The sequence below is a fragment of the Nicotiana tabacum genome, chromosome 6 (genome assembly GCF_000715075.1).
Source record: "Nicotiana tabacum cultivar K326 chromosome 6, ASM71507v2, whole genome shotgun sequence".
NCBI classification, from domain to species: domain Eukaryota; kingdom Viridiplantae; phylum Streptophyta; class Magnoliopsida; order Solanales; family Solanaceae; genus Nicotiana; species Nicotiana tabacum.
Window position 1 is genome coordinate 198,679,316 of NC_134085.1, and position 12,212 is coordinate 198,691,527.

The 12,212-nt window shown below is 37.0% G+C and overlaps 1 protein-coding gene across 1 annotated transcript; it reads left to right on the plus strand.

Moving 5' to 3' along the window:
• The first annotated feature begins 2,677 nt into the window (after positions 1-2,677).
• Positions 2,678-11,854, plus strand: LOC107825176 (caffeoylshikimate esterase). Its single transcript, XM_016652004.2, has 2 exons — positions 2,678-3,352; positions 11,263-11,854. Exons 1-2 carry the CDS (start codon positions 2,822-2,824, stop codon positions 11,713-11,715), a joined length of 984 nt encoding a protein of 327 aa, XP_016507490.1. The 5' UTR covers positions 2,678-2,821; the 3' UTR covers positions 11,716-11,854.
• The last annotated feature ends 358 nt before the right edge of the window (positions 11,855-12,212 follow it).

Below are 12,212 nucleotides of genomic sequence, written 5' to 3' on the forward strand. Positions count from 1 at the left end.
AGGCTACGGCGGGGCATAACAACATATATATAGATGCAACAGTTGATACTAACAGAAAGGAAATACAAAAATACATACATACATACCTGCAACAGTTGATACTAACAGAAAGGAAATACAAAATGAAATATAACAGTAACTCCCATTTAATAAATACGGAACCCAGTCTTCTACCGATACTCAGCTATAACCAATCCTTAAAAGATTTCCAACACTACAATAATGAATTTCAACATAAAAGGGTACATAAATAACATTTGATGCGGTGCGCATCCCGATCCCACCATATAATCACTAACCGTATCCCAACAGTCCACCCTTATTACTCCTCAACACATATCACCCTTATTCCTCCTGTTGCAGCGTGCAACCCGATCCCACCTATCTACCCTTATTATTCCTTGTTGCGGCGTGCAACCCGATCCCACCAGACAATCACATTCACCCTTATTTCTCCTGTTGCGGCGTGCAACCCGATCCCAATATATATATCAGCACCAATTATAAAAATAAAGACAAGTGTTTTAAAAGTTAACTCAAATCCTCCACAACAAAGACAAGTGTTTCACAAGTTAATTCAAATCCCCCACAACACTTATACCTCAACCCACACAATGAAATATCACTACGATTATGAAACTTTACTAGTCGAAACTACACAACGAGACCAACCAAAGTGTGCCATGAAGTACCAATAAACCAATATAAGCCAAGAGGGTAATAAAAAAAATAAAACAAATAAATACTTTAATAAGGAGAACAACAATTAAAATGAAGCAATTAGACATGGAAACATTTATGAGAAAGTAGCAATTAAGACAGGAGAGCAATATATAAGGATACGGGGAAGGGAACAGGCTAAAATGATAATTTGGTGGCGCACAGGTACTTGTCACCACACCTATACGCCGCACACATGGAATTTCATGTAGCAAATAAGTCGGCGATTCCTAATCCCTCAAGTTAAGGTTAGATCAAATACTTACCTCAAGCCACCGGGTATTTCGAAGCTCAACCACCGCTTTAGCTCTCAATTCCATCATCAATTCACTCATATCTAGTCATAATTAACTTAATAACATCAATAAACGCTAAAGAACTCAATCTCAATGCATAATTATAGGGTTTATAATATTTTCCCCAAAAAGTCAAAACCCGGCCCCGGGCTCGAGGTCGAGCACTCACCGTAAATAAAGTGAATAACGACTAGTTTTTGGATAAGATATCATAGGAGAATATTCTAGTGGATATCTCTGTATCTGTACTATTAGGGTGTTCTAGGTATATATTCCCCATAAATAGAAAAAGACACAAGGATATGGGACATACGATATTCACTTGTAAGAAAATACATTGACTTTATAGAGAGAATCTGACTTTATTGCAAGCACACGAGAAATACCTTTTTACTAAGATTCTTCCATAACTTTCCACTTGATGCAAGAACTACTTGAATATTCGAAGGCTTATCAATCATTTATCATTGTCAGAAGGAAGATCCACAAATCTCACCCTTTTTCGGGTGATTCGCATGTTCTTATTTACCTAAATGTCATTCATTGTTGTTTGTTATTATTTAATGCTATCTTCCACTTGTTGGGTCATTGAATATTGTTAGTGTTGTCCACATTTATTGCTATTCCGTCAAATATACATATTATCTACTACAAAATCGATGATCTTGTGCTTTGAATATTAATATTAATTAAGATTGACTTTACTTTATTTAAATCTAATTGGTTGAACCCGGATCTAAATTTTGGGTCAAACACAAGAGACAAAAAATGCAAGAGATGAAATTCAGGTTAAAAAACAACTCAATCTTATTGTCAAGAGACTAATGTAATTTTCTTATCCCGTACACAGTTCGTTGATATCATTTTTAAATATGTTTCAGACACCTTTAATACTTGAAAACTATATGTAAACTTGAGCATTTATATTTTACTCTATATAATATTGACCTGTTGAAACTTCATTTAGTATAGAAGCTTCTATTTTAATTAGGAAATAAAAAACGAAAGTACATATAAAGCTACTAACATATTGATAGTAGAAGCAGTTTTAGTACTTTATAGATGTCTAATTTCTATAATCAAAAGCCTTTTTTTTAAGTTTTTGCTCTAAAAATCGAATTTATATTCCAACTAATTTAGGAAAAGAATATCTATTGGAAAGAGAGATTTATTTTAAATATCTCACATAAACTGAGTTATCGCATATTTTGCTAAGCTTCTCCTAGCAAAAAGTGTTTTTTTTCCGAAAGTTGAAGTGCTTGACCAATGTTTTAAAAGAAAAAAAAGTATTTTTGAATAAAAACAGAAACCGTTTTGGAGAAGTAAAAAAAGTAGCTTCTTTCGAGAAGAATTATTTTAAAAGTAATTTTGAAGAAAAATATACTTAGAAGTACTTTTTCAAAGTTTGATCAAACACTAATTACTATTTAAAAATAATTTTTAAATTAATTAATCAAACGCACGGCTTTTCACAAAAAAATTATTTTACCTTGGCCAAACAGGCTGTTAGGTGAGGATTTGTTTGCTCACCTACTCCCTTCACCAACCCCTAGGCTGGGCCCACAAACTCAATTTTCTGTTGAAACTAACCGAAAAGAAAAGAAAAATAGAAGGTTGGTGAAACAGCTTCCTATATAATTGAGACACCAACTTCATGTAAAATTATTTAAAATATCGTTTTAGTTGAAAAATGAATTTATATGTAAATACCATTATATAAAATCCCCCAATCACTACATAAATTTCTTACCAAATCCGATTACCCGCCCAACAACTCCACGTCCGCCGTTCAAATTCACCGGAAAATGGCGTCCGACGTACCCGCAACCACAGCTAACTTCTGGGGCGACATGCCGGAGGAAGAGTACTACGCCTCTCAAGGCGTACGCAACTCAAAATCTTACTTCGAAACACCCAACGGCAAGCTCTTCACTCAATCATTTCTCCCACTTGACCCAAATATATCTCCTAAGGGCACTGTTTACATGACCCATGGCTACGGTTCCGATACCGGTTGGCTATTTCAGAAGATATGTATTAATTACGCTACTTGGGGTTATGCTGTTTTTGCTGCTGATCTGCTCGGACATGGCCGGTCCGATGGGGTCCGATGTTACATGGGAGATTTGGAGAAGACTGCTGCTTCTTCCTTGTACTATTTTAAGAGCGTGAGGAATAGCGATGAGTATAAGCATTTGCCGGCGTTTTTGTTCGGGGAATCAATGGGTGGGTTAGCTACTTTGCTTATGTACTTTCAATCGGAGCCAGATACTTGGACCGGGTTGATCTTCTCCGCCCCGCTTTTTGTCATTCCTGAGCCTATGAAGCCTTCTAAGGTATGTTACTACTCTTTTTGTTTAGTCGTTTGTCAGTAGTTTTGGATTGATTTGCTAGATGGATATTTATTTGCCGTGTTGTACCATATTCTTATCGCTATATAATCCGTGCGACTATATAGATCGTATTGTCATGACTTTCCATATCATCATGCCACGCAGGTGTCATTTGGCATATATTTTTGATATATGGAAGGGTTACATAAGTTAGGGAAAAGATATTGGCGGAATATTCTAGAACTATAGAGAATTTCCTTAGAAAAGTTCTAGACATTTATGCATTTGTAGGAAGGTTCTAGAGAAATATAGATGTTTCCTTAGGTAGACCCTAGAACCCTATAGAATTGTTAGGAAAGTCCTTAGTAGAATCTAAATGTCTAGAATATTCTAGAGAAGAGACTTAGTTGTAAAATAAAAGTATTTGTAGAACAATTATTATTTACATACTAGCTCCTAGGTGATTAGTATAAATAGGGGGCATTCATTTGTAATTGATAAACCAAGCAAACAATTCAAGTTCTCTCTATTACAAAACTTCCTTTAAGAATTCTCTTGTGTTCTTTCTTCCATTCTCTTAGCGATCTTGAGTGTAGTAAGACTGACTTGATATAGCAAGAACGTGAGCAAATTGTGCAAGATCATGAGCGAGTTGTCAAGTGTCGCACGTGTACTTAGTTAACAACTAAGGACGTGACAACGTGGTATCAGAGCAAAGGTTGGAACTAAGGGAATGACGAACATCGGAGAAGTTAACACTGCCAACACCCAAGCCAACGTCATCCAGGATGCTACTGGCAAGAGCGGCCGTAACAAAAAGAGGAATACCACCAACAAGAGTCAGGAGGTGCCACCCGGGGTTGTGCCAAACGAGAGGCTTACATCCCAAGAATGAAGTGAGCGAGGATGAAGTGGAGGTACTGCCGGAGGACGTCTCGCTCGGTAAAGAGTGGGTGATGAAGGTGAGTGTGGGGATGAACGCCGTCGAGATCTTTGGCCAATGCTTGGGGAAGGTGGAAGGCACCCTTAGAGTTCTTAAGGGACATACTCTTGAAGAAATTGAGAGCATCCGAAATGACTTACAGGGGCGTACGCAGGTCGAGATGGAGCTAAGGAAAACCATCACTACCTTGGAGTGCGACTTATGGAGGCATTGAGCATTATCGATGCCATGAAGACAAAGATAGAGTCGTTCGAGGAGCATCCTGAAGCTAGCTTGACTGAGGCAAATAGTAATGTTGTTGTGACGAGGGAGACCAAGATCGAGGCTCCCAAATCGCCAATGTCCAAAGGTGTTCGTGATGCACAAGAAGTAGAGAACTTCCTTTGGCACTTGGAGAACTACTTCAGGCATGGCAATGTGAGAGACGAAGAGGCCAAGATCAACACTGCTATGTTGTACCTCTCAGAGATTGCTGCGCTGTGGTGGCGTCGAAAGTATGCTGAAATGGAAAAGGAGCTATGCAACATTGAGACGTGGGAGCAGTTCAAGAAGGAGTTGAAGAAGCAATTCTACCCGGTGAATGTGGTGTATGAGGCTAGGCGGAAGCTAAGGGAGCTCCGACAGACGGCCACAATTCAGGAGTATGTGCACGAGTTCACTACCTTAATGCTGCAAATCTCGTCATTATCCGAGGAAGATTCACTCTTTCACTTCATGGATGGGTTGTAAAATTGGGCAAAGCAGGAGTTAAGAAGACATCAAGTAGCCAATGTGGACGAGACCTTAGCGGTAGCCGAGTCACTTGTTGACTTCAAGATGGAGTCTACCAAATCCAGAGAAGGCAATGTCGAGAGGGGTGAGGGAGATCATGACAAGGACAATGGGGAAAGGCATAGCCGATGTATACAAGGGTAATGGCAAGGGGCCGAAAAACAATAGCGAGTACGTGCCTAAGGGATGGTGCTACTTTTGTAAAGGATCACATCGGGCAAGTGAATGCCCAGAGTTGGGTAAGCTTGCAACAATGATCGGGAATTTTGCTCAGGGACACAAGGGTGACACACGAGAGACCGCTTGCATTGGAGGGATGCGCTTGGAATCTAAGCCGAAAGTAGGAGATTCCAAAGTCTATCTTGGCGCCATGCAAATAGAACATGGTGGTAGCAAGAAAAGTTGGGCGGATATAGTTGAAGGGGATGGTAAGTTACAAAATGATGGCATACTATCAGACTTAGATGATGCACCAAGCAGAGGGGTCAAGTTTGCTAGCAAGGATGGGACCACGGAGGGTAGCCAAATAGGGAGTGAAAGCATAGACCCGATGCTTGAGAAGCTTCTGGACTTGGTTGAGTCATGGGGAGATTCAGGCCAAGAGAAAGGGGAGGCATCAGATGGGCGGAGGATCGAGACCATTATTGCTAGCCGTCCAAAGTACAAATGGCATAAGAAGAGAGGTGACCAGTACCTTGTGAAATGAGAAGGCAGACTGCTTCATAGAGCATCATGGGTAATGGACAAAGATCTCCGATGAAGCCAAGGCGAGGTGCGCACATACGTGTCGATGCTTTGTGTCGAGGGCGGCACAAAATTGGGTGGGGGAGAGTGTCATGACTCGCCACATCATCATGCCACGTAGGTGTCACTTGGCATGTATTTTTGCCATATGGAAGGGTTACATAAGTTAAGGAAAAGATTTTGGTGGAATATTCTAGAACTATGGAGAATTTTCTTAGAAAAGTATTAGACATTTATGCATTTGTAGGAAGGTTCTAGAGAAATATAGAGGTTTCCTTAGGAAGACCCTAAAACCCTATAGAATTGTTAAGAAAGTCCTTAGAAGAATTTAGACGTGTAGAATATTCTAGAGAAGGGACTTAGTTGTAAATATGGAAGGACTTGTAGAATAATTATTATTTACATACTAGCCCCTAGGTGATTAGTATAAATAGGGGGCATTCATTTGTAATTCATAAACCAAACAAACAATTCAAGTTCTCTCTAATACAAAACTTCCTTTAACAATTCTCTTGTGTTCTTTCTTCCATTCTCTTAGCGATCTTGAGTGTAGTAAGGCTGACTTGACATAACAAGAACATGAGCAAGTTGTGCAAGATCATGAGCGAGTTGTCAAATGCCGCACGTGTACTTAGTTAACAACTAAAGACGTGACAGTATTGTCTGAACAGCGATGGAGAGAGGATTTTTGCTAAGGGGTTAAAAAAAGGTTAAAAAATTAAAAAAAGAAAAGAATTGTAGCTAGTGGGAATTGAACAAACAACCTATACCTATTTATTGGGCGGGCTGGGACGGGTTGAACGGGAAAAAATTCCAGCCCGCCCCTTTATCGGGCTGGTTAGCGGGTTGGAAATTTCGGGTTATTTAGGGCCCGTTCGGGTTCGGGCTTAAAGGGTTCGGGCGGGCCGGGCTACTGTATTTTTTTTTTTAAAAAAATTAAGTTTTGTTTTTCTTATTCAATGTTATTGATACTTAAGTATTTTGCAAACTTTTAAGGCATAGAATTAAACTTTGAAGTTTAAAGTTTAAAGTTTTAAATTTGAAATTTGTATTTTAAAATTATAAAATTGAATTAGAAAGTAAGTGACTACAAAAAATTATTTAATAAGACCAATAGGCAATATGTAAGGAACAAACTCCGAACGCTTTCATTTTATATTTTTAATACTTCAAATTAATTTGCAAGTTCTTTTTTTATTTTTTTATTTTTGAACTTGCAAATTAAAAGTTTACAACAACTATAAAAAAATAAGAAATAGTACATCACATATTTTGCATTATTTTTGCAAGTTCTTCCATGTCAACATGAGGTTCTACATTTCCAGCATTGGTTGAATCAGAACCATAAACTAGGGGTGTACATAGACCTGATTGGTTCGAATTTTACAATTACCAAACCAAACCAAACCAATTGTGTCGGATTATTAAATCTAAAGACCAAACCAAACCAATAAAACTCGGGTTTTTCACTCTCGGTTTTTCTCGGATTTTCTCGGATTCTGGTTATTCGGGTTTTTTCCGGTAAAATCTTCGTAGAACAAAATATATAAAATGTGCTCAAAATATTTCTTTAGTCCTAGTAAGAAACAACTATATAAAGTATTTTCTAAGAAAATAATACAACATATGAGATATGTCATGTCATTATCCTAAAATATTCAACAATAAAGACAATAAAATTATGTAATATAAATATTGCTAATTAAAAAGCCATAATAAAAATAAACATAATCTAAAAGTGCTAAGTCATGCTAAAATAAATAGACTAATAAGAGAGTATTAATTACATGATTAAACGCTAAAGAAAAAATAAAAATAGGTTATGCATTTTTATCTAAATTATTGCAAAACAAAAAATAGATATTCAATACATTCCCGTTCGTAGTATTGAATTGAATGTCTTTTGTTAGTATTAGTATTGATTTGATTTTGGTTTGGGCTTTTGTTAGCACTATTTAATTTACTAATGTTTATGGCTATAAAACTTAGTAAATTAAATAAGAACATTCAAAAGTTCTAAGTCCAACCTTGAAATAATACCTCAAAAGATAAAATTATCAAATCTTTTAAGAAATATTTATAAATTACATCACAATAAGTATATTTATATATTAAATATATCTAAAATTTCTATATATGTTACGTCGGGTTGGTTTGGTTTCGGTTTGACTTTCTTTAGTTAAAATCAAACCAAACCAATTATGATCGGGTTTTGTTTTTCAATATCAAACCAAATCAAACCAAACCATAGTCGGGGTTTTTTTCTTGGTTTGATTCGGATTATCGGGTTGGTGCGGTTTGTCGGTTTTCTTCGTACACCCCTACCATAAACTACTATATCTCCAATTTCTTGGTCCTCCTCTTCGTCTACCTCGGCACGCCCTTGATTTCGCCGTTCTGATCTTATCCAATCTCTGAAGCACATTAGAATTTCCAGAAATATGTGTAAAGATACTAGAAGAACCAACACCATCTCTTGATCTTTTGGAAGTTTTCTTACTACCACCTCTACTAGTGCACGCTTTTTTGGCTGCTCTAAGTAAATTCATTATGTAAATTAAATTAAGAAATTAAATTAATAATTCTAATTAATAAAATAAGTGTACACAAAATAAGAGAAAGTGATGGAACGAGTGTACCGGGATTTCGGATGTCGCACTAATTTTGATATCAAAAATCCAACTTCAATTGATAGATCGAAACTTGATAGTTGATACTTGATAGTACTTGATACCACACTTTACTTGAATACTTGATAGTTGATAACTTGATATTTGATAATAATAATTTTGTAATGGCTAAACTAAATAATTAATGAAACTTGAAATAATAAATAATTGAGAATTTGAGATTTGAGAATTTAAGAACAATAATATCAAGAGAGAATTGAAACTTGAGAGAGAATTAGAGTAGTAAGAGAGTGAATTGTGAGAAAAAATGAAGAAAAAGGAGGGCTATTTATAGGTTTTAAAAGGTTAAAAATGTAATTTTTTTAATTATTAGGGGTGGGAGGGCTATATTTTTAATAGGGGAGGCCGAAATGACCATTTCTGCAAAATTTGGTCTTTCCCCGACGGTCATTTCTCAATTTGACCGTTGGCAACAGTCCAATTAATTAAAAAAAAAATTGAGCAACGGTAACCGGGCTGATACCTGGTTGCAGCCCGTTAACAACCCGTTAACGGTTCACAGGCTTAGCGGGTACAGTGCACCGTTAACCAGAGCATGTTCGTCCAAAACCCGCCCCCAATCAACCCATCCCAGCCCGCACAATAAAGAACAGTAACGGGCTGAAGCGGGTTGAAATCGGGTCAGCCCGACCCGATTAACACCTATAAAACAATCTCACAATGATTGAACCCCTTTACCACTAAGACATGTTTTTAGGCTATATTAAGTGGATTCAAAATATAATATATAGAGATAAAAAATAAATATTCGAGCGAAACCCCTTCCGCTCTAAATTCGCCCCTCTGTCCGATCATACTTTGATGATATATTTTACATAGTAATCCTTCCTAGATTCACCATAATCTCCAATTTGTTGTTAGACTTTAATAAGCTATGTGCGGGGACCCAAAATTGTTACCCCAGTTGGGTCAATTTGTTCAAATAAAATTTTATGAAATAGGCTCACAAGCTCGGCTAGTTACATACAAGAAATACTAAGAGATACAAATCTGTCAAAGTCCAATGAGGTCTCAACTAACACGCCCACACTCATATATATATATTTAGCAGAAAGTCTAGCGAGTCATGCCAATTTTTGTGAGAACATGATGGTAATGACTAATTAAAGATGTAAAAGTTAAATAGTTTCTATTTCTAAATTAGAAAGGTTCAATCTTTCTCTAACGGGAAGAGAGACAGAAATATAGCTCCTATTTTTGTTACTCCTATTACCAATCAAAAAAACGGAAAAATATTAGAATAAGGTGACTAATTCTGTAATTCATATTCTTGACAGCCCTCTTCATCCGCAATTTAAACATAGATTTATTTTGTTATTTTTTTCTATTAAAAAAAACCATATGTCTCTTTGGGAATAGATAAAGAACCTATTTCTATTTCCATATTTCTCTTTGATTTTTGGAAGGTATATATGATATCCATAAGCATTTCTGTTCCTGCCGTCGTAGGCAGGGGCAAACCCCCTTCACCCAAAAACTACACTGTGTATATACGGCAAATATGTTTTTTACCTCTATGTATTATGTTTTGAATCTCCTTCACATAGGTCATAAGCATAGCTCAGTGGTCAAGAGGATTCACTCCTTTGTGAGGTCACTAGTTCAATTCTCATTGGCCACAATCTCTTCTAATTTTATAGTTTTTTTCTTTTTTGAACCCCTTAACGGAATGCCCCAACCACTGGTTGGAGGCTCCCAATATTTCTGGCTAAATGTTTCAGATATTTAACGACTTGATCCCCTTTATTTTTCTCTTTCCGTGGTGCTTACTTACCAGGCTACCACCTACATGAATAGGACTGCTACATACACTTCCGACCCAAAATTATACCTCCTTTTCGGTTTGGTCAATTTGATCAATTTCTCAGTAGTAATTTGGACATATTAACTCACATTTTGAGAATAGAATTTGGATTTTAGAAAGTTTTTATTCTATAAATAATAGGAGTAACATGATATACTTTGTTTGACCAAAAAGTATGAGATATTTTATTAAACTAATTAAATAAGAAGATAGAGGGTAAATCGTAGTTAAGGATAATCAATTCTAAATCTGAAATGGATAACATGAATAGAAAAATATAGTTGAGTACAAATGTTGGCAGTAGTTATGACCGGATTTAGTAGTATGAAAAAGACCATACATTAAATAACATTAAATGGCGATAAAACGTAAATAAAGGAGAAGATTTACCCAATTTTGAGTGAGGCGGATCCTATTTCATTTGATAACGATGAATGATAGACAAATACAAGAATCTTAGGACCCTTTTCGGATCTGATGGGGAGTGTGGGATAACAGATCATCTAATCTCTTTAGAGAGATATATTTTTATTTTTTCTAAAGATAGAGAGTCTGCCCCCCTTTAGAAAAGTCCTCTCTTCTTATTTATAAGGGATATCCCTAAAAAACCCTAAAAAGGCACAATTAGAGGGAATATCTAGTAGAATATTCCCTTTGAAGATTCCAAAGCAAAACTAGTTGTTACATCTATATATACTGCTCGACCTCGGCCTTGTTGGTGATCAGTGCTCGATCTCGGCCTTATTGATCACTGCTCGACCCCGGCTAGACAGCTCAATTTGATTCGTATGTTATTCATGACAATTGTCTCCGCATGTCGAATTTCTCTGATTTGATTTTGACCCGTACATATTTGAAAATCATGACTCAAATTCCTTCATTTAACCCTTTGGAAACAAAGGGGATTTAATTCTCGGAGGAGGGACTATCAATCATCAGAGCTTTACTTTTTAACGTGTAGGTACATTTATTCATGTATGGGTTGCTATTTGGATTTGCTGATACGTGGGCGGCAATGCCGGACAACAAGATGGTGGGCAAGGCTATCAGAGACACTGAGAAACTGAAAATAATCGCAAGCAATCCCAGGAGATATACCGGGAAGCCAAGGGTGGGAACTATGAGGGAGATTGCCAGGCAGTGTGAATACGTCCAGAACAATTTCCACAAGGTCACTGCTCCATTTTTGACAGTGCACGGGACATCTGATGGTGTTACATGCCCTACAGGCTCGAAGTTGTTGTACGAAAAGGCAAGCAGCAAGGACAAATCCCTCAAGCTTTATGATGGAATGTATCACTCGTTGATTCAAGGGGAGCCTGATGATGCTGCCAATCTTGTTTTAGCTGATATGAGAGCTTGGATTGATGAGAGGGTTGAGAGGTATGGTCCAAAGTGCAATGGCTCTGCATAATTCTCTTCCACTTGAACTCTGTATTCTTTGGTGCGTGACCCCAAAATTTGGTGGGATCAGTGGACACATTTGGCGAACTATATCATTTTAAGCCAAGATATATTCAGAAAAAGAAATGAAAGTTAATTTTATATTGTTATTGCGCCAGGTCTTCTAATATTTTAATTGTTGAAAATGTGATTGGGGTGGAGAGATAATGGTAGGTATTGGAAGGAAGGTATTTTTTCCAGCTAAAACGTCCTAATCAACATGCCCACAAGACCATGAGCTATGTCGTTTTCAGTTACCTACTACTAAGATATTATTGATGAAGGAATCTTTGTACATTTCAATAACAGTTGGCACTAGGGGTGTCAACTGGGCGGGTTAGGTGGATTTTGGGAGGGTTAAAATGGATTGACTCAATAAAATCAGCAGGTCATTTGACCCGCACAAAAGTAAGTTGGGCTGGGCTGGGTTAAGTTGAGCTAAAATTTGGGTCAAAGCCTAACCCACTT